The 24,110-nt window shown below is 41.3% G+C and overlaps 1 protein-coding gene across 15 annotated transcripts in view; it reads right to left on the bottom strand.

Annotated features, from left to right (window-relative positions):
- Positions 1-1,445: 1,445 nt before the first annotated feature.
- LTBP1 (latent transforming growth factor beta binding protein 1) overlaps positions 1,446-24,110 on the bottom strand; it is a 456,484-nt gene continuing 433,819 nt past the window's right edge. For 14 of the 15 annotated variants that reach the window (XM_024998486.2, XM_024998488.2, XM_024998487.2 and 11 more), the window contains 3 exons: positions 7,873-7,995; positions 3,595-3,744; positions 1,446-2,436 (listed from right to left, as the gene is read on the bottom strand). In XM_024998486.2, the coding sequence (XP_024854254.1) occupies positions 2,255-2,436; positions 3,595-3,744; positions 7,873-7,995 (455 nt within the window). In that variant the 3' untranslated portion in view covers positions 1,446-2,254. The remainder of the gene's footprint in view (positions 2,437-3,594; positions 3,745-7,872; positions 7,996-24,110) is intronic. The other variant, NM_001103091.1, reaches the window with a different exon arrangement.

Below are 24,110 nucleotides of genomic sequence, written 5' to 3'. Positions count from 1 at the left end.
GAGAGGAAACAGGAGATGAGAGAGCTGAAGGGTCTTCAACAATAGGAAACAGAGGGCAAACTGCATTTGCATTCACACCTAACACTGATGGAACACACGTTCACATCTTTGAAAGTTTACAACTCGACAGTTCATATGTAGGGGACTTACTATATTCATTCTGCTATTCATTGCCGTGAGCTCAGCTTTCATCTCAGCAAATGAATTTTCTAATTTTTCTTGGAACTAGAAACTATGAGAGGAGCCTTTTTACAGCAATCTGCATTTCTGTTGAATCTTTCTTAATTCCTTCAGTATTTTCATTACCTCCTTTTAAAACTTGGTATATATTAGATTCAAGTAGTCTGTTTGTTCCTTCAGGGGAATTCTCTTGGTCTTTTAACTGGGAGTGGTTCCTCTGCTTCTTTATTTTGCTTATACTGTATTTCTGTTACTCTGTGAGTTGAGAAACAGTTATCTCCTGTAATCTTGGAGGGCTCTTTGTATGTGGGAGTGTCCCTGTGTGGGTTTAATACAGTTTTGGCATGAGGAATGCTTTTCGTTTGGATGTCTCTTCTCTCAGCATATGCTGGAACATTATCCCCTTGATAGTGGGTGTGCATAGCCTGCACAAGCTCCTGGGAAGGCAGGGACAGTGGTTGGCACCTGGTCGTGGAACTCTTGGCAGCAGGGGACATTTTAGGTGTGCTATTCTTCCTATGGCAGAAACTAAAATCCAAAAGCCTGTCTTAGAAGAAAATGTTAGATGGAGATATTTTCTGCTGAGTATGCCTATACATAGTTTGTTTTCTGAAAACGCAGATGTTCTTTATTAAAAATGATTCTGAAATTCAGGTTAAATAAGACAACTGCATGACTGTGGATCTGTATTAAGCAAGGCTTGGAACATCAAAAACTGTTCTTCCTCTGATATCTACCAGTTATTTATTTGCTAGGGCTGTCAAAAGTATGAATACCATAGACTGGGTGGCTTAAGTTTATTTTCTTAACCCATTATTGACCAGAGACATTTCAATATTCACTTACATACCAACTTGCTGGCCACTGGTGTTAGTTTCTGTAAAAATCCCCCAGTCGATAAAGTTCAAGGTATTGAAGAATTTTCTTCTTAGGCTCCTTCCTTGGCTTGACAATGGCTGTTGTCTCCCTGTGTCTTCCCATGATTTTCCTGTGTGTGTTTTAATCTCATATAAAGACCTCAGCCCTATTGGATCAGGGCCCACCCCAATGACCTTCTTTAATGGTCATTAGCTCATTTAAAAATACAGTCACAGTACTGAGGGGACATGACTCAACATGAATTCCGGGGACACAATTCCACCCATAACAGTATATAACAAATTTAACAATTAACCTGGAAAAGACTCCACATTCATAAAAGACCATTGGTGGTGGGGTGGATAACTGGTATGCATATGCTCATTGACATAACTCTGAGGTAGAAATTTTCTAAAAAAAATGGTGATTTATTTTGCTTTAACATACAGTGGTAAATATATTGGGATCATCAAGTTTTTAAAAAATTTGCTGGTCCTACTTTATACATTACAATACTAATGTAAGCTCATTCATTAGTTCTTCCATTTCAATGTAGGAAAGGGATCCAATTAACACCTACTAGCAGCTTGGCTAAGAATGGACATTAAAATCAGACAACACGTCGTAAATATAAAGTCCTTTTCTCCAAATGTGTATAAAAGTTTTGAAACAATCACCGCCTGCTCCACAGGACAATTTGGATTTTAAAAATCTTCCAGACCTGGAATAGCATAACCCTGTGTAACATTACTTATAATAAACAATATTTTATCGAAGACTTTTGCACTTGACATTTGAAAAAGAAACTAGCCAAGGAACTGCATAACCAAAAAATGAAAATCTTATAAAATATTTCCACCACTATTTAAATGCCAGATTTAATCAAGCAATAGTAAAAAATATCAAAACAAAAACATAATAATACAACCTTCTGTTTAAAATAACAGCACTGTTCTGCCTCTTTTCCACTAAATTTTACATATGAACAGACTATATATACTGTTTTGTTTTTTTTTTTTTTCAGAGAAATGTCCATTTGGTCTGTCACACCACTCAGGCTCACACTGAATCCTTTCCCTTCTGAGGATATACAACTCCATGATGTTTCCGTATTTCCAGCATTTTGGGTTAGGTGCAGTGTCTGAAGTATAATACATTTCTCTTTCTCCTTTACACAGTGCAGAGTATACAGGCTTAGGTTATGTTAGCTTCTCTCTTACTCCAGGTCACTGTCTTTTTCTAAATTCAAGGCAGTATTCAATGGAGTGCAGTAGTTTGGCTTGTCAGAAGGTACAAAGCCCGGCAGGCACACACACTTATAGGACCCTTCGGTGTTGATGCACTTGGCATTCTTGCAGAGAGACATCCGGTTGTTCAGCTCATCACATTCGTTGACATCTGCAGTAAGCCAAACCACAGAGGTAAGCACGCTTTCCCATCACTCCAGGAGGAGAAACAATCAACAGCTTACCTGAGGCCCTGCCTAAACACAGCCGGCTATTCCGTGCTCTCTCCACGGTAAGCTGTGTAGTCTTTCCTCTTACTGTCTGTTTATGCAAGGTAAATATGACCTTCTAGATCGCAAAAAGGGAAAGAAATTCTAGAATCCCTTGGATACTCCCCTGTTATTTGACATAACAGGGACCATTTGACCATAAAGGGACCATTTTGTCAGCTTGAGTTTTTATAGTCAAGAAAACTAGAACTATGTTACTTCTAAATCCCTTTCTGCAGATGTAGAAGAGCAGTTAGGTTGTCAAGAGAAATACAGAGCCTCCAAGAAGCTTGTCTCAAGGCTTAAGTTACTTTCTTAGATTTCTTTCCACAGGAAAGAAAGTCTTTTATGCCCCTGAAACACGTGTAACAACCTGGGTTACCTATTTTTGGACCACCACAGACTGAGACTAACAAAACTGAAGTGGGAAAACTACAGGAGGGAGAAAAACAGCCACAAAAACAGGGGAAAAAAAAAACAACACCCTGCAGTCAAAGGTCTTTCAGCATGGAGGCCAGCAGGCTCAGGAACACAGCATCAATTACACAGGAAGGAAAAAAACCCCATTTACTGTTCTCTTAAAGGTAAAAGAGAAGGCTACGTGAGAGTTTTATTAAAAAAAAAAAAAAAAAACACTTTCTCCAAAATGGAAGCATTTTTTTTTTCATCTATATGTCCCTCATGCTGGCATCAGGTGTTCAGGGAAAACACTGTTTGCTACTGAGTCAAAAGCTCAATTTAAAAGTGTCTAATTACCCCAAATGTTCTGGTGTTTCCTCCATATGTACCATTTGTATGAATTCTTAAGTACTTCTTTAAAAATCAGGGTAAAATATACAGAACATAAAATTGACCATTTTAACCATTTTTGAGTGGATAGTCCAGTGGTGGTAAGTACCTTCACATTGTTACACAATCGTCACCACCATCCACCTCCAGAATTTTTCTCATCTTCCCAAACTGAAACGCTGCAAATCTTTAATGTACTAGACTACATGATGTCCAGCCACAGGGCGTCTCAGGAAAAGGATGATTTCCCATCAGATACACATGGCTCTTACCGACACAGGTCATCTTGGCCATATCCAGGTGATACCCATCAAAGCAATCGCAGGTGTAGCCTTCCTGCACCCTGACACAGCGACCGTTTTCACACCCATTGAGGATGCCACATTCTTCCGCCTGCAACTCCTCAAAGCTGTTCAGAAAACCTGGAAGGGAACAAACAGGAGGCAAGGAACAAATCTTCATCCTCTTAACACCAGGTTTTAAAAACATGATTTTAAGGTTATGGTTCATCATACATATTTCCAGTACCTTAAAGATAGCATTGAAATTTAAGCGAATATATTTGTACATGATATTAAGTATTTACAGTTACAAACTTAGTATGTTGTACAGATTAGCCCCACATTTTGAATTCTGATGTTCTGAATCAAAATCACATAATACAGCATGTAGGGGTGTGTGTGTGTGTGTGTGTTTGCCTTTAGTTAACATCTTGTCTAAGATTTTAAGTTTCCCAAGTTCTCAGTAGGGCAAACGTCAAAACATCTTTCAGGATGGAACCAATGGAATTCATGATCAGTGTAGGTATTTGCTAAGAGGCATGAGCATTGGAGGCAGCTCTGTTTGATTGCGTGTTCCAAGAGCAGAGAAAAGCCAGGCTGGCCTTGCCTGAATAAGGCCTGTTTGTTTGCTCTGGCTTTGGAAGGAGCCTTACAAAAGGGCCCTTGGGGGATCAAAGGCTAAAGGCAGTTAAAGGGACTCCAAACATCCTGATAAATGAGAAAAATACATCATACTTCTATTGAGAAAACCCAAAAACTTTTTTTTAAGAAAACAAAGATGCTCTTGTTTAGTTCTGAATCAGTTTAAAGAGAGAGCCAGTTTAGCAATACAAAAGCAATGTAACCAGGTGTTAAGAATATTTTAGTTCTCTTTATAGAAAGGGAAGTTGTAAATATAAATTTATGTTGACCCCAAAACATGTGGCCTTTCATTCTCTCCCCTGCTTCTGAAGCTACTACCATGGATTAGCTTTCAGGGGGAAGAAAAAAAAATCTCCCTAGGGCCAGAACTCGGAGAAGGCAATGGCACCCCACTCCAGTACTCTTGCCTGGAAAATCCCATGGATGGAGGAGTCTGGTGGGCTACAGTCCATGGGGTCGCTGAGAGTCGGACACGACTGAGCGACTTCACTTTCACTTTTCACTTTCATGCATTGGAGAAGGAAATGGCAACCCACTCCAGTGTTCTTGCCTGGAGAATCCCAGGGACAGGGGAGCCTGGTGGGCTGCCGTCTATGGGGTTGCACAGAGTCAGACACGACTGAAGCGACTTAGCAGCAGCAGGGCCAGAACTAATTGGCCTTTGAAGTAATTCTCCAGTGGAACTGCAGGGGGCAGCAAAACATCATTGCTTATGCAGCTGTAAGATCTAACATTATTTTACAGCATAGGCTTTTTAAAATTAATTTAATTGAAGACTAATTACTTTATAATATTATTGTGGTTTTTTGCCATACATTGAGGTGGCTTTTTACATGTCCTGAGGTAACAATGTGGGGTAAAAAATAGAGCTAGTGAGTTAACCAATATATACTTTCATTGTAATTGATTTAAAAAAAGCAGCATCTTAGACATGGAATTGTTAAACTGTCTCAGAAATGTACATCAGGACTTGTTCATTGGGTTGGCAGCATAGGGGCAGAAGGAAGTATAAAGGGAGGGATGTATGTGTGTGCATGTCTTGGCTAAACTGTAAGAATACATTGTCATTAATTCAATGGAAGTATACCCCCTTGCTAATACTTTAATAGTTTAGACTGGATAATGAATCATCTTAGAAGCATTATATTAATACTTTGTTGTTTTATCTTTAATTGAACATTAAGGGAAAGCAGCGTTTTATTCATACCTTTGCCAATATCATTATTTAGAGACTTATTGCCATTTTTGTCTTTTCTGAAATTTTTACCAAGAGTAGCAAGATTTTATATATATATATATATATATTTCCTTCCAGATTGAGTTGGTATAGTGTATCAAAATACCATAGCTTTGGGACATTGAAATGGTAAATATTCATGCGTGTGTAAAAGCATGATACATAACTATATGATTTTAATTACACAAAAATGGATGCTTAGTTGTATAAACACACAAATGAGACTTGAAAGGACACAAACAGTAAACTGCTTGTGACTAAGGATGACTTTGTTTTTTGGTTTCCTATAATACACAAGTAAACTTTTAAGAAAGAAATAAATTAAAATTTGAAACTCCTACACATACATTAAACAGACTCCCCAAAATACTTCTACAGGACTCCGAAACACCAGCAAAGCACACAACCCTGCTCTAAATCGTTCTTGCTACCTATTTGTGTAAACAAATTTTACTGGAACACAGACAGCCTCACCTGTTCACTAATACCTGTCTGTGGCTGCTTTCCTAATAGCAGAGCAGAGTTGAATATCAGCCGCAAAGAGACTATATAGTATGCAAAGCCCACAAACTTTATTGTCTGGTCAGCTATAAGAAAAGTTGATCTCTAACTTAAGGTAACACCAGTCATTAGCTCAACTTTCTTAAACAGAAAGACAGGACAGGGTGGATCACAAGGTTGGTAGAAATCTCAGCCTCTCTCACTACTTACCCTGTCTTCAGCAGGGGCAAACAACCTGCGATCCTGAGCTGAGAAACAGGAGCTGTTTCTCTGTAATTCACAAGAACTTTAAAGACCATTACATAGTTAAAGCTGGGGTCCTGCAACTGCATCACAATTTCCTAGGTTGCTGTGTTTATTTTTTAACATTTGTAATGGATTTTTTTTTTTTTTACATTTTAAAGCAATGACAGCATTTAAAAAAAAAAAAAGGTACATAAGCCAATACCTAAGCCAGAACATTTCAACATTAAAATTTGTGGCATCTGAACTGTAAGGCATTAGAGGCTACACACACAAGCATGAGATTATGTCAGTTACATATAGATTTACCCTGTTATTTTGGATTTATCAGGCAGGCAAAACTGTACTTTTTTCAATTTTAATATTTATTCTCTTTTTTAAAGTAAATGTTTACTGACCTATAACATATACACAGAAGTGTAGAAATCCTAAGTGCACAGTCTTATAGCCGCCAATGTATTTAAGCATATTTCTTGAAGTAGGACATGGTTATCTGTGGTTGATTAAAAGAAATAATCTAAGGTGTTAGAAATTAGGATAGTGGTTACCCTGAGAGGATAGCTGGGTAAGGGCACCAGAGGCCTTCTGCATACTGCCAACGCTCTAGACTCACTCAGATCTAGAAGACCCAACCTCGCTGGTTTAATAGCATGCTGTTTGGAAATTTTAAAGCAGTTTTAGGTCAGCTGAGGGATCAACATACTGCACCTTTCAAAAAACAAAAGGAAAGAAAGGAGGGAGGGAAACACTCTTGGACTCGGAACAGAAGCAGCTCCAGAGGCAGCCATGAAGCTCGTACTGCTGCTCAGGACACAGATCATGGCTAGTCTGCCATGTGCAAAGGTGATAAAAAAGAACAGCCTCATCGTATTTTATGATGTCAGCACTCTGGTCTGCAGGGTGTGGGCCGGGCACCTGGAGTATACTGCCGTCGTCCCATTCGGGAAGGCAGACAGCCTCCTGTCTACTGATATCGCAACTTGTACCATCCCATTTTTCGGACTTCACGTAACTCATCTGTTATTTGCAAGCTCTGGTCTCTTCCACAGACACATTTAGCTTGTGTGGCTCCCCTCTCCAGGACACTCCGGTGGTACCTTCAGGCATTTACTTTCTAAATGGGAACAGGATTCACACATACACATTCCACCTCACACTTAAACTCTGCTCACAAATCCAGGAAAAGCCATCACACATCATCATTTCTTACTTAGTAAACCCCTCACAAATGAATTCTAAAAATTCATCTCTGACCAGGAGAGAGCAACTGTTTTACTTCCCATTTAAATGCTTGTCAAGTTACAACCAAACTATTAGGAAAACTCTGCCCCTTAAGTGAGGCCACCACTTCAGGGGTAAAGAAATGACTTTGTCGTGGAAATTATAGGAAGATGATTTTCTGTAAAGAAAATAAACATACAGCGTTCCCAGCAGTGAGACTCTTAATATGATCCAGTGCTTCTCAAACTTGAGCGTCCATAAGGATGACTCAGAGGGTGGGTCTCACCCTAGTTCCTGACTCAGCAGGTCTATAGCATCACCCACAAACCTGCATTTCTTACAAGTTCCCAGGCACTGCATTTTGAGAACCACTGACTAAGCTTCAAAACCACAATCTAGTTTCAGAGTAAAAAAATGTTGCTTACGGTCTCGAACAAAGTAGGGATCAGCTTCGGGAGCATACTGTTCACTGAAGTCAACCAAGGCATCCCGTCCATATGGCCGCCGGCGTCCCGTGACGGGGATGTTACACAGCTGGGCATAGTCGTCTACAAAAGACAGGACAAAAACCGTGACACACCATCACTGTTTGCTCACACGTGGGTGCGTTCACCCACCGTGTGCCCCTGCCTCCCACGCACACTCCCGATCCTCGGACATCTCAGTGTCCTTTACGGGTGCTCTGCACACCCACATACGATTCATACTCTACAGCACAATTAAGACTCTGAACATAGATGCCAGTAGTAGCTGAACAGTTGGTAGAATGCATTCCAGGAGAGTAAAGAACTGAAAAATCAAACCATCGGAGAGTGCAGCAAGCCTTTGGAAGAATGGCTTTATCTGAACCCATCAGGGGTTTTCATCAAAACATTTTAAATGTATAAAGCAGTCATTTTTACAGATACACATTTTCCCACTCACTGGAAACAGAAAAAAAAAAAAATTTCTGGTGATCTAAAAATGAGACACCAAGCAAGGATGCTACTAAGTACCATTTGAATTTAGTGGGTATGATTATACTTCTCAAGACCTGGTCCTTCATTATAACAGTGATAATGAAGTAATGGCTCTAGTAATAATAGCTAATAGTTGTATAATGTTTGCTCTGTGCCAGCTACTAAGCACTTAAAACATTAATTCATTAAAATATTTACACCATCCTATGAAAAACTATTATCCACATTTTATCAATAGGAAATAGAAGCACACAGTGGTTAAATGACAGCTGGTATGAGGCAGCACCATATTTGACCTCAGTCCAGCGGTTCAAGGTTGTACATGTAACATTTCTTCCTCTCCTACACCTATCTCAGCTCCTCTGTAATCTCTGTCCTTGCCTCTTCTGAACCTTAGCTAAATTCATCTGCAGTTACCACTTCTTGAGGCCATTTTCCCTTATCCATGGCCAACTTAAGCCCTTCCTTTAGTCCTTCTCACTGGACCATCCAGCACATGGGATCTTGGTTCTCCATTTGTCATGAAGTGATCACCTTTTCACTGCATTTCGTGGTCCCAGGCTCTTTCCTGTATGTTGGTGCAGAATTATTCAGAAGATCTAGAAAGGAAAGCTTTAGAAGAGACAGCTTCATCTTCTGAATGCACATTTTACAAAAACTATACTGCCTGAGGACTCACCCTAGCAGTCGGTGAAAATTCTGAGGCTCCCCAGATGTCAACAGCTGTACCAGAACTGAGAGCTGCGGGTCAGCCAGCCCCAGGACTGGCTGGACACTCTTAGGGCCGCCACACAGGTGACAGCCACAAAAGGCAGCAGCCGCACTTGCCTGGACCACAGATTGAAGGAGCTTTCCTCTATTTTGCTTCCTTCCATAACAAAACTAAAGCAAAGCACTGATGCAAGAGGGTGAATTCTCAAGGCTTTCTTCCATCGCCCCTCCTCAAAGGGGTCAAAGGTGTGTGGGTGTGTGTGCACATCCATGCATTTGTGTACACACCTACACATTCTCTCCTAAAGTGAAAGAAGGGAGTGTAAATCCAGAAAAGATCCTGAACCATCAGACATGGCAGAATTATGGTTGTCCCTTCTTACAAACTCTCCTGGTGGGAAGCATTCCAGGAACAACACCCCCTCCCCCGCCGCGACTTCCCATGCACTCTTCTATGAAATCATTTCATAAGAAGTATTAATGTTATTAAGGAGAAAGCTAAACCTGGAAAAAGACCCTTGACTCACAAAAATAAAGCTTCAAACAAAGAGAACACAAATGGTTGTCAGTTCTGCTTAAAGTCTGAAAGGGAAGAATAAAGGATTTCCCTGTGAGGGCAAGATCGCAGAAATGTTTACAAGTTTGACACACTGAGGTCATTCGTGTTCTCTTATCTCTTTTTATATACATTTGTTGTACATCTGAAAGGGAGACTCAAGATTTTATATGCAGGCCACAGCTGTGATCAAGAGTAGATATTAAAATTAATTCACGTTCGTATTTTGTAAACCTAGTCCAGAGATGGCTGAGCAGCACACTCCTCTCAGGCACCTGGTGATGAGGCCTGGAGTATGTGGCTTTCCCCTAGACCATGCAGCCTCCACTCTCCAAGCTCTCACCATCTAACATCATAAAAGGAAGGGATCAAATTGGGGAGGAGTGGAGGAGGAACGGACTTCTGTTCCTATGGGATGTTTAGGAACAGCTTCCTGGGAAAGGTAGTACTTCATGAGTGGGATTTACTTCATAGAAGCTATCTGGGATTTTAAAAAGCACTTACCCAAAGGCAGTGAAGAGGAACTAAAGAGTCTCTTGATGAAGGTAAAATAGAGTGAAAAAGCTGGCTTGACACTCAACATTCAGAGAACTAAGGTCATGGCATCTGGTCCCATCACTTCATGGCAAATAGATGGGGGAAAATGAAAAGAGTGGCAGATTTTATTTTCTTGGGCTCCAGAATCACTCCAGATGGTGGCTGCAGACATGAAATTAAAAGATGCCTGCTCCTTGGCAGAAAAGCTATGACAAACCTAGACAGTGTATTAAAAAGAAGAGACTTCATTTTGCCAACAAAGGTCCATATAGTCAACACTGTTTTTTTCTAGTAGTCATGTACGGATATGAGAGTTGGACATAAAGAAGGGTGAGCGCTGAAGAATTAATGCTTTGGAATTGTGGTGCTGGAGAAGACTCTTGAAGAGTCCTTTGGACTGCAAGGAGATCCAACCAGTCAATCCTAAAGGAAATCAATCCTGAATATTCATTGGAAGGACTGATGCTGAATCTCTAAATACTTTGGCAACCTGAGAAGAGCCAACTCAATGGAAAAAACCTTGATGCTGGAAAGACTGAGACCAAAGGAGAAGGGGGCGGTAGAGGATGAGATGGTTAGATAGTACCACCAACACAATGGACATGAATTTGAGCAAACTCTGGAAGATGGTGGAGGACAGTGAAGCCTGGTGTGCTGCAGTCCATGGGGTCACAGAGAGTCAGACCCAACTTAGCAAATGAACAACAAAAACCCAAAGGCGTCACAAAAGCAACCTATGAGCTATGTTTGGGGACCACCAAGTGGTTCTTAAGGAAGGCTCTGAATGTGACCCAGGCTGCAAAGGGAAGCAGAGGATGGTAATGCGGGTGGGGGGGACCTTTGGTGTTTGCTGCTTCCTCCTTCCCTCCATCCCTGGATATGTGTTTTTCCCTCAACTTCCTAGAACTTACTGTCCTTTGCTGCTTCACATTCTCTACGTATTAACAAGCCAGATGTCAAGGTAGTTCTGGTGAGTTTTCAAAACAACACTTCTGTGTTAGATGTACTCTTTTGTATTTGAAGATGACCTGCAGTCCCCTCAACACTGGGGCATGCATTTTGAGTTATTTTTCTGGGAGCATGAATGGGTCTGTTCTAATCCATCCATGCTGCCTCTCCCATTGCACACATCCGCTCTCGTTCTTGGCCAGGGTCAAGGTTGACATGAACAGCGGGTAATGGAAAGAACCTGGGCTTCCAAGGCAGAAGCAGGAGTTCAAGTTCTGATTGTGCTACTTCACTTTCCAACTTAACAGTTGGAAAGCAACTTAGCAAGTCTCAGTTTCCACATCTGTCACATGGGGATAATTCCTATTTGCCTCTGTGTTAAAAATGAGATGAGGGACCTCCCTGGTATTCTGGTGGCTAAGACTCCACACCCAATGCAAGAGGTGTGGATTACATCCCTGGTCAGGTAACTAGATCCCACGTGCTGCAACCAAGAGTTCACACGCCACAAGACTCTGCATACCAGAACTAAAAGAGCCCATATGCCACAAGGAAGGTCAAAGATGTACGTGCCACAGCTAAGACCCAGTGCAGCCAAACAAAAAATAGGTATTTTAAAAAGTGAGATGTTACATAATTGTTCATGAATTCTGAAGAACCAAGAAAATGGAGGTTACGGTTTTTTCTCTTTAGGTAAAAATCACTCGAGGCCCTGCTGAACATCTGGAAGTAAATGAGGATTTTCAATGACAGAATGATTGATAGAAATCTTAGTGTCAGCAAAACTTCAAAGGTAGTTGTCAATGGTCTAAGAATTGCACAAGAAATTACGAGCAATGAAAGCACAGCCTCTAGCTGTTTTTAGATATTGTTTCAAGATCAAGAATTCTTAAATAGATGGAGGGAAACTCCAACTCAGTAAATAAAGATGTCCTCATGCATTTCATCTCAAAAACTAATGACTGTTTGGGAAAATTTAATCACTTGGTCAGACAGGGATAAGGTATGAACAACAGCACATTTTAACACCAGACCAATAGAACACATAATACAGGGGAAAACTGATGTTCAGCAGTTGTTAGTATATGCTTCAGCCTTTCAGGAATGCCTCGAGTGGCTGGCAGGTTTCTCATTATCTTCTGAGGGACCAACTGGACTATCATGGAATTTTCTAGTGAGTCCTGGGTAAGGGCACATGCACCTTTTTAACATGTCCTGGGTCTCTGAGCATACCAACCCACAACCAGAACCCATCGAGCTTGGAGGTACTTTACCTTGTTCATCCCTAGGGTTGGGTCATGGCTACTGTCCAGTTTGGGGAGGCAGTGAGTTGTGGTTGGCTGATGGCATGGAGCCCAGGAACAGCAGATCTCTGAATTTCCACAACTCCTGATGGGAGCCCATTAGAATCTCTTGGCTGCCATTTCATCCAGTTCAACATGTAAAAATGAACAGATTTTTTTTGTCCCTAAGGCAATGGCAGCCCACTCCAGTACTCTTGCCTGGAAAATCCCATGGATGGAGGAGCCTGGTAGGTGCAATCCATGGGGTCGCTAAAAGTCGGACACGACTGAACGACTTCACTTTCACTTTTCACTTTCTTGCATTGGAGAAAGAAATGGCAACCCACTCCAGTGTTCTTGCCTGGAGAATCCCAGGGACCGGGGAGCCTGGTGGGCTGCCGTCTATGGGGTTGCACAGAGTCGGATATGACTGACGTGACTTAGCAGCAAAGTCTTTTACCTTCTGCAAGATATTCCTTATTTAAGCAGGGTACTTAAGAGTACACCTTACTTAAGAGTTCATATGGTGCAACAAAGACTGAAGATCCTGCATGATGCAACTAAGACCCAGCACAGCCAAATAAATACAGATTTGAAAAACAACAACAACAAATTAAGCACCTAGTTAAGCACCATCTAGTTGTCTGGGGCTAAATGCAAAGAAAGAGCTTGTACTTTGCACGGCAAAAGTCATTTCTTTTTTATTATGATGAATACAAGCAAAATTTTATTCCACTACTTTATGAAAAGTCAATGTACCATCTCTAGAGAGTCACATTATGATCTGGATTGCTTTGTTTACTCTCTACTTTTAAAGAATAACCCTTTGCATTTTATACATTTCAATTAAAATTTTTATGGTAAAAAGCCATTGCTGGGGAAGGGGAAATTCTCCCTCTGCCCCTCTTGAATTCTTTTGACTGGTCTAATAATTAAACTGATACAAGACAGATTAACAGGAGAAAAAATAAATCAATCTGTACCTATGGAGGTCTCATCGAAATAAGACCTCCAAAGTAAAGAAAGCAGGCTGTTTTTTGAAAACCAGTTTTAGACAAATAGACAATTATTTGTCAAGACTTAACAAAACAAATCTTAACCTTGAATTCCCTAACTGTGATGTTAAGGATTTCTTTTTTCTGCAAATGCCATTTCGAGGACACTATACCTGTCCTACCAGGATCTAGCTGCATATGAACATGAAAAGAAGGAGAAGTGGAAACAGTCACACCTCAAAGCCCCACTCATTGCACTCCTCACCTCGAAAGGCACAGCTGTTAAGCTCTTGATCGGAGCTTTGAGTGACACACGTGGGATGGTGTGGGCCACCACCGCCCACGTGGTCTAAACAAGATCCAGGCCATGGCTCACACTCATCTCCCTGGCATGGCAGATTCACATGACATATGATGCCACTTTGATTTTAAATGGGAAAAAGAAAAGTTAAAAAATTGCCCCCTGGAGCCAGGAGGTCTGAGGCCCCCACTGTCTACAGCAATAGCAAGCACATATCCTGGCAGGAAATCTCCATTCCTTTTGACAGACACATCTGCAGGGCTGGTCTGGACAGTCACATGTCACAATACCACTCTGGCATGTGAGGACATTGGGAGGTGAAGTCTCTGACTGAGGCAGATTAAATTCAACTGCTATTAAAAATGATGAAGAGGTTGTATTTTGTTCTCCACACATCAGGGCTGAAAACCGAGTGCTCTGAAGTTTCAAGTGCATCATTTTCAAATAAAGAAGTAAGGCGCAGCAGCTGCATGGTGCAGGAGCGGCCAAGAGGAGCTACCCCATGCCTAAACTCATGGGCGGTAGTCGAGAGGAGATACCCCACGTCCAAGGTAAGGAGCAGCAGCTGCGCTTTGCTGGAGGGCATGAAGAGATGCCCCATGTCTAAGGTAAGGAAACCCAAGTAAGACGGTAGGTGCTGAGAGGGCATCAGAGGGCAGACAGACTGAAAACACAATCACAGACAACAAGCCAATGGATCACACGGACCACAGCATGTCTAACTCAATGAAACTAAGCCATACCATGTGGGGCCACCCAAGACGGGCGGGTCATGGTGGAGAGGTCTGACAGAACGTGGTCCACTGGAGAAGGGAATGGCAAACCACTTCAGTATTCTTGCCTTGAGAACCCCATGAACAGTATGAAAAGGCAAAAAGATAGGACACTGAAAGATGAACTCCCCAGGTTGGTAGGTGCCCAATATGCTACTGGAAATCAGTGGAGAAATAACTCCAGAAAGAGTGCAGGGACGGCACCAAAGCAAAAACACCACCCAGGATGTGACTGGTAATAGAAGCAAGGTCCGATGCTGTGAACAGCAATATTGCATAGGAACCTGGAATGTTAGGTCCATGAATCAAGGCAAATTGGGAATGGTCACACAGGAGATGGCAAGAGTGAATGTCGACATTCTAGTAATCAGCGAACTAAGATGGACTGGAATGGGTGAATTTAACTCAGATGACCATTATATCTACTACTGTGGGCAGGAATCCCTTAGAAGAAATGGAGTAGCCATCATAGTTAACAAAGAGTCCGAAATGCAGTACTTGGATGCAATCTCAAAAACAACAGAATGATCTCTGTTCATTTCCAAGGCAAACCATTCAATATCATGGTTCCAAGTACATGCCCTGACCAGCAACGCTGAAGAAGCTGAAATTGAACGCTTCAATGAAGATTTACAAGACCTTTTAGAACTAACACCCAAAAAAGATGTCCTTTTCATTATAGGAACTATAATGAACTATGAATGAACTAGCTCCTAACTATAGGAACGTTTCATTACTGGAACGCAAAAGTAGGAAGTCAAGAAACACCTGGAGTAACAGAAAAATTTGGCATTGGAGTACAGAATGAAGCAGGGCAAAGGCTAATAGAGTTTTGCCAAGAGAACGCACTGGTCATAGCAAACACCCTCTTCCAACACAAGAGTAGACTCTACACATGGACATCACCAGATGGTCAATACTGAAATCAGATTGATTATATTCTTTGCAGCCAAAGATGGAGAAGTTCTATACAGTCAGCAAAAACAAGACCGGGAGAAGACTGTAGCTCAGATCATGAACTCCTTATTGCCAAATTCAGACTTAAATTGAAGAAAGTGGGGGAAACCACTAGATCATTCAGGTATCACCTAAATCAAATCCCTTATGATTATACAGTGGAAGTGAGAAATAGATTTAAGGGCCTAGATCTGATAGATAGAGTGCCTGATGAACTATGGATGAAGGTTCATGACATTGTACAGGAGGCAGGGATGAGGACCATCCCCAAGAAAAAGAAATGCAAAAAAGCAAAATGGCTGTCTGAGGAGGGCTTACAAATAGCTGTGAAAAGAAGCCAAAAGTAAAGGAGAAAAGGAAAGATATACCCATTTGAATGCAGAATTTCAAAGAATAGCAATGAGACATAAGAAAGCCTTCCTCAGCAATCAATGCAAAGAAATAGAGAAAAACAATAGAATGGGAAAGACTAGAGATCTCGTCAAGAAAATTAGAGATGCCAAGGGAAGATTTCATGCAAAGATGGGCTCAATAAAGGACAGAAATGGTATGGACCTAACAGAAGCAGAAGATATTAAGAAGAGGTGGCAAGAATACACAGAAGAACTGTACAAAAAAGATCTTCATGACCCAGATAATCACCATGGTGTGATCACTGACCTACAGCCAGACATCCTGGAATGTGAAGTCAAGTGGGCCTTAGAAAGCATCACTACGAACAAAGCTAGTGGAGGTGATGGAATTCCAGTTGAGCTATTCCAAATCCTGAAAGATGATGTTGTGAAAGTGCTGCACTCAATAGGCCAGCAAATTTGGAAAACTCAGCAGTGGCCACAGGACTGGAAAAGGTCAGTTTTCATTCCAATCCCAAAGAAAGGCAATGCCAAAGAATGCTCAAACTACTGCACAATTGCACTCATCTCACATGCTAGTAAAGTAACGCTCAAAATTCTCCAAGCCAGGCTTCAGCAATACGTGAACTGTGAACATATTCCAGATGTTCAATCTGGTTTTATTTATTTTTTTCTTGATCACACAACTTTATTGACTCTCAAGACAAACTTAGGACATAGGCATAATTTTCTTTTTTTTTTAATTTAATTTAATTTTATTTTTTAACTTTACAATATTGTATTGGGTTTTGTCATATATCAAAATGAATCCACCACAGGTATACATGTGTTCCCCATCCTGAACCCTCCTCCCTCCCCATACCATCCCTCTGGGTCGTCCCAGTGTACCAGCCCCAAGCATCCAGTATCGTGCATCAAGCTGGTTTTAGAAAAGGCAGAGGAGCCAGAGATCAAATTGCCAACATCTGCTGGATCATAAAAAGCAAGAGAGTTCCAGAAAAATATCTATTTCTGCTTTATTGACTATGCCAAAGCCTTTGTCTGTGTGGATCACAATAAACTGTGGAAAATTCTGCAAGAGATGGGAATACCGGACCACCTGACCTGCCTCTTGAGAAATTTGTATGCAGGTCAGGAAGCAACAGTTAGAACTGGACATGGAACAAGAGACTGGTTCCAAATAGGAAAAGGAGTACATCAAGGCTGTATATTGTCACCCTGCTTGTTTAACTTCTATGCAGAGTACATCATGAGAAACGCTGGGCTGGATGAAGCACAAGCCGGAATCAAGATTGCTGGGAGAAATATCAATAACCTCAGATATGCAGATGACACTACCCTTATGGCAGAAAGTGAAGAAGAACTCAGAAGCCTCTTGATGAAAGTGAAAGAGGAGAGTGAAAAAGTTGTTTTAAAGCTCAACATTCAGAAAACGAAGAGCATGGCATTCGGTCCCATCACTTCATGGGAAATAGATGGGGAAACTGTGGAAACAGTGTCAGACTTTATTTTTCTGGGCTCCAAAATCACTGCAGATGGTGATTGCAGCCATGAAATTAAAAGATGCTTACTCCTTGGAAGGAAAGTTATGACCAACCTAAATAGCATATTAAAAAGCAGAGACATTACTTGGTCAACAAAGGTCTGTCTAGTCAAGGCTATGGTTTTTCCAGTGGTCATGTATGGATGTGACAGTTGGACTGTAAAAAAAGCTGAGTGCTGAAGTATTGATGCTTTTTAACTGTGGTGTTGGAGAAGACTCTTGAGAGTCCCTTGAACTGCAAGGAGATCCAACCAGTCCATCCTAAAGGAGATCAGTCCTGGATGTTACTGGAAAGACTGAAGCTGAAACTCCAATACTTTGGCCACCTGATGCGAAGAGCTGACTCTTCTGAAAAGACCCTGATGCTGGGAAAGATTGAAGGCAGGAGGAGAAGGGGATGACAGAGGATGAGATGGTTGGATGGCATCACAGACTCGATGGACATGGGTTTGAGTAAACTCCGGGAGTTGGTGACAGATAGGAAGGCCTGGTGTGCTGCAATTCATGGGGTCGCAGAGAGTCAGACATGAGTGAGCGACTGAAGTGAACTGAAGGACCAATCCATATGCATAAAGGAAAATGGGTCATATATTTCTAGGTGTTTTTCCTACAGGCCTCCACATGTATTATTAATTGATGATGGTGTTTGGAACACATACACACCCGGATGTGGAGGGAGGAGATGGGGAGAATGAAGATTTATCCTAATGGCTGCTGAGCCAGCAGTATAGTAGGCATTTTTCTTTGAAATTAGTGAAAGCTATGGAATTAGATAAATGTTGACCATTTACAGAACATACTGTCCAATACTGAGGACAGAGGAAGGAACATCAAAGAGGATTATCCTGGCAGTGCCACAGCTTATGGAGTGAAGACATCTGTCTGCTTATGCTCATTCTCAGAGAGTAAACCCTTACCAGCAGTGCCTGCGGAACAGACAGCAACCCTGCTCTTCTGATGTCAAAGCCTGCCGAGTTGGGAGAGAAAACTGGGTATCCTAAAAAGAGAAAGGACCTGGAGTCAAAGCCCTGAGTTCTAGTCCTACTGCTTCCTGTTCTTTGGATTGGAAACCTTTCTCTGAGCTTTATCTACTGAACATAGATTATGGTACGCTGCCTTAGCAGCATTAAAGGATATTTATTGTTCCATTCAGTGATTGACTCACTCACTCATCCAACCAGAGGCTGAGAATATTAACAGGCAGAATGGGGTTTGGGAGGAACAGGAAGGATAAAATGACAGGACTCTGACATATGCGATAATGCATGAAGAAGGGGCAGTGCCTGGAGTCAGTCAGGAAGAGCTGGGGAAGGTTTTGCCTTGGAGGTGAGCATCTACAGAAGTGGGTCAGCCAGGTGAAGAGGAGGAGGGATGGTGCCTCGGAGTCCCAGGCATGTAAAATGGATAAGAAAGCCTCAGGAAAATGCAAGGAGTATGCAGACACTGTCTGCTACAGACCCCTGCTAAAGGACAGTCAAAAAAAAAAAGGGAAAGTTAGTTAACGTCCACTATTATTATAGCACTGGTGTGCCAGGTGCTATATACTTTTGCACCCACTTTCACCTTTATTAATTTTTTTTGGTCACACTGCATAGCATACAGGATCTCAGTTCCACGACCAGAGATTGAACCCATACTGCTTGCAATGGAAGCGTGGAATCCTAACCATTGGACTGCCGGAGAAGCAGAATCACACACTTTTTCCCTTTAAATCTCAGAATCTTACGCAGTAACTGTAATTAGCTCCTTTTGTTTCCAATAAGAAAGCTAAGGTTTACAGCAAAACTGTCCTAGATTAGTTGAAGGATTTGACTCTTAGTCTGCCTGCAAAACCATAATCTTTCTGTTCCACAGCTGCCCTTCTGAAACCCTGAGAAGAAAATTATTAAATACATTCCTAAGACTGTAAGCATCAGGTGAGTACTCAGTTTGGTAATAAGCATCTGTGACTATAATTCCGGGGAGAGTAATAACCATGAATGCTGATGAGCTCAGCCCCACCAGAGTCAGCTTTATCATTAGCAGGATTTATGTTTATTGAATTTGCTCGATTTATTAGGTGAAAGAGATCAAATTGCTTAATGTTCAATTAAACTGTGCTTGTCGAGGACAGGGAAGTAATGAAGTCTAAAGTCTTGGCAGGGTTTACATTCTGCGGGACTCCTGTGAATGTTAAGGCTCTAAGGAGACTCACAGGCCTTCGACCCATCAAGTTCCTCCACCCCCAACCTTCACCCAGGGCTGCCCCTTCCAAGTTCAGTCACTCTCAACGTTTCCCATCACATTGCTGTTTATGTAGCCAGATGCTAACTGGAGACAGAGATTTGTTGGGTATGAACGCCAAAATAATGGAGGTTCCATTTAGAAATAATTTCTAAAACCTGGATTCAACATTTATAGACTTGTAATAGCATTAAATTATGCCACACATAAAGACCTTAAAATAATGATTGATAACTTATGAATTTCTTATGAAACCCTGCATGAAAAGTTTCCCCCATTTCTAAGTAAATAGGACTTTGGAAATAAAACATTAAATCTTGCATTGAGACAATCTCAAGAGATATTAGCAATGACATAACTTCTAAAATTTGGTAAGAGACAAGCCTGGACAATACAATCAACAGGCAAATGGGAGAAAAGTTCAACATGTTAATTTTCTAAGCTGATCTATTTCATATTTTTCCAACTGGAAGGACATAGGAACCGTTTCATTTCCTCCTTTCTTACTCGTTAAGTACCACTCTGAAGTGACAATCTGAGAAGTCAATAATTAGGAAAAACAAACATTATATGGAAGGAACACATTTTGATTTTTCTTTTTTTTTTTGCGTTAACCATGTAAGAATTATTTTTAAGATTTGAGCTATGTGTGCGCTTAAGAATAAAGGGTAGAAACTTCCCTGGTGACCCAGTAGCTAAGTCTCCGCACTCCCAATGCAGGGAGCCTAGGTTCAATCCCTGGTCAGGGAACTATATCACATGTGCTGCTCTAGGACTTAGAACGCCGCAACGAAGACTGTGCCCGCGTGCCCCAACTAAGACCCAATGCAGCCAAAATAAATACATATTAAAAAAATAAAGGGGAGGTTACACAACATAGGGAATATACTAAATGCCACTGAATTATTCACTATAAACACTTACATCATGTGCATTTAACCCCAATTAAAAAATAAGAAAAACAAAATTTAAAGTCCAGTATTCATCTAACGTTTCTACTTTTAATTGGTAAAATGAGAAAATAAGACTAGGTAATCTCTAAGGTCCTTTTCAGCTTACATATTCTACAATTCTAAGCAGAAAATTTTTTCTATTAGATTGCAAAATATTGGGAAGACAGTTATACAGGAGGCAGTGATCAAGACTATCCCCAAGAAAAAGAAATGCAAAAAGGCAAAATGGTTGTCTGAGGAGACCTTACAAATAGCTAAGAAAAGAAGAGAAGCTAAAGGCAAAGAAGAAAAGGAAAGATATACCCATCTGAATGCAGAGTTCCAAAGAATAGCAAGGAGAGGTAAGAAAGCCTTCCTCAGTGATCAAGGCAAAGAAATAGAGGAAAACAATAGAATGGGAAAGACTAGAGTTCTCGTCAAGAAAATTAGAGATGCCAAGGGAACATTTCATGCAAAGATGGGCTCAATAAAGGACAGAAATGGTATGGACCTAGCAGAAGATGTTAAGAAGAGGTGGCAAGAATACACAGAAGATCTATACAAGAAAGATCTTCATGAACCAGATAACCATGATGGTGTGATCACTCACCTAGAGCCAGACATCCTGGAATGAGAAGTCAAGTGGGCCTTAGGAAACATCACTACAAACAAAGCTAGTGGAGGTGATGGAATTCCAGTTGAGCTATTTCAAATTGTAAAAGATAATGCTGTAAAAGTGTTGCACTCAATATGCCAGCAAATTTGGAAAACTCAGCAGTGGCCACAGGACTGGAAAAGGTCAGTTTTCATTCCAATCCCAAAGAAAGGCAATGCCAAAGAATGCTCAAACTACTGCACAATTGCACTCATCTCACACACTAGCAAAGTAACGCTCAAAATTCTCCAAGACAGGCTTCAACAGTACGTGAACCATGAACTTCCAGATATTCAAGCTAGATTTAGAAAAGGCAGAGGAACCAGAGATCAAATTGCCAACATCTGTTGCATCATAGAGAAAGCAAGAGAATTCCAGAAAAAACATCTATTTCTGCTTTATTGAAGTCAAAACCTGTGACTGTGTGGATCACAACAAACTGGAAAATTCTGAAAGAGATGGGAACACCAGACCACCTGACCTACCTCCTGAGAAATCTGTATGCAGGTCAAAAAGCGAAAATTAGAACCAGTAATGGACAATGGACTGGTACCAAGAGTACCTCAAGCTGCATATTGTCACCCTGCTTATTTAACTTATATGCAGAGTATATCATGTAAAATGCTGGGCTGGATGAAGCACAAGCAGGAATCAAGATTGCCAGGAGAAAGATCAATAACCTCAGATATGCAGATGACACCACTCTTATGGCAGAAAGCAATGAATAAAGAGCCTCTTGAAAGTGAAAGAGGAGAGTGAAAAAGCTGGCTTAAAATTCAATATTCAGAAAACTAAGATCATGGCATCCAGACCCATCACTTCATGGTAAACAGATGGGGAAACAAGAGAAATAGTGACAGACTTTATTTGGGGGGGGGGGCCCTCCAAAATCACTGTAGATGGTGACTGCAGCCATGAAATTAAAAGACGTTTGCTCCTTGGAAGAAAAGCTATGACCAACCTAGACAGCACATTAAAAAGCAGAGACATTACTTTGCTGACACAGCAAACCTAGTCAAAGGTATGGGTTTTTCCAGTAGTCATGTATGGAAGTGAGAGTTAGACCATAAAGAAAGCTGAGCACTGAAGAATTGATGCTTTTGAACTGTGGTATTGGAGAAAACTCTTGAGAGTCCCTTGGACTGCAAGGAGATCAAACCAATCCATCCTAAAGGAAATCAGTCCTGAATATTCATTGGAAGGACTGATGCTGAAGCTGAAATTCCAATACTTTGGCCATCTGATGCGAAGAACTGACTCACTGGAATGAGCAAGATTGAAGGCAGGAAGAGAAGGGGAAGACTGGGGTTGACATGCTTGGATGGCATCACTGACTCAATGGACATGAGTTTGAGCAAGCTCTGAGAGCTGGTGATGGACAGGGAAGCTTGGCGTGCTGCAGTCCATGGGGTCGCAAAGAATCAGACACGAGCAACTGAACTCAACTGATAATCTGTCATTGAAACTTGTGGCTGTAATATGAAGTAATCACCACCAGAGGGCACTATTGCCTGCACGTGGTCTCACATGGGCATTTCCAGAGGATGACTGACAATCATGAAATTGATTGCACTGTCCGTAAACATGGACAGTCTAACCTCATTCATTTTCCTGCTGAGGAAACTGAGGTCCAGAGAAATGTAATGATATTCCAAAAAAGTCAGGATAAAATTGCAAAATATTGTTTTTTTTAATAAAACTAAATTAGTAAATTCTAGATAGCATATTGAAAAGCAGAGACATTACTTTGCCAACAAAGGTCCGTCTAGTCAAGGCTATGGTTTTTCCAGTGGTCATGTATAGATGTGAGAGTTGGATTGTGAAGAAGGCTGAGCGTCGAAGAATTAATGCTTTTGAACTGTGGTGTTGGAGAAGACTCTTGAGAGTCCCTTGGACTTCAAGGAGATCCAACCAGTCCATTCTGAAGGAGATCAGCCCTGGGATTTCTTTGGAAGGAATGATGCTAAAGCTGAAACTCCAGTACTTTACCACCTCATACGAAGAGTTGACTCATTAGAAAAGTCTCTGATGCTGGGAGGGATTGGGGGCAGGAAGAAAAGGGGATGATAGAGGATGAGATGGATAGAGGATGAGATGAGAAGTCCATCACCGACTTGATGGACGTGAGTTTGAATGAACTCCGGGAGATGGTGATGGACAGGGAGGCCTGGCGTGCTGCTATTCATGGGGTCGCAAAGAGTCGGACATGACTGAGTCACTGAACTAAACTGAACTGAAGGGTAAAAATAATTGAGCTTTACATTTTGGAACTGTTCGAAACTCTCTTGATTAAAATCCAGAAGTATAGATCTCACGGTTATGAAATATATATATATACTGCTGAATCATCTGAAGAGCACCGTCTAGGTAATTAATGTAACGTGAAAGCACCACCAGAGGAGCCTGGCGGGTGACACTCCACTGGGTTGAGAAGAATCGGACACTGAGCACACACACACAAACGTAGTAAGTGGAACAGATCTGTATTTCACTTATTTACAGGAAACGCAATGAACCTGCAAATCAAAACTGAACTATTTTCAGCTCTGTAACTCTTGGTTTATAACTTGCTCTTACATTGCATTTATCTTCATCTGAAGTGACTCTTCTTACCTGCCCCTCTGATTCAGAACCAGATGCAGTCCTCGTAAGCTCTTCCTTCTGTCAGTGACTTATTTGGCTACTATGGTAGGCACTGTAATTATGTTGTAAATGGTTAACTTCTAGGGTTGAACAGTGTACAACAAGTGTAACTGTCCACAACAGCCACTGAGACCCAAAGCTCAGACAGAAGCATAAAGGAAAGCCTTCTTGTGCCCTCAAACCTCCCCATGAGCTCATCTTTCGTAATTTCTTTCTTAAGACACTGGGTTACTGATGCTGAGCAAAACAATTATCATCCTAGTTTCTGCTCCTTGCAGATTTATGCCAAATCAC

This window comes from Bos taurus, chromosome 11, assembly GCF_002263795.3.
Source record: "Bos taurus isolate L1 Dominette 01449 registration number 42190680 breed Hereford chromosome 11, ARS-UCD2.0, whole genome shotgun sequence".
NCBI lineage: Eukaryota > Metazoa > Chordata > Mammalia > Artiodactyla > Bovidae > Bos > Bos taurus.
The sequence above is the reverse complement of the archived record's forward strand: the minus strand, read 5'-3'. Positions and strand labels throughout refer to the sequence as shown.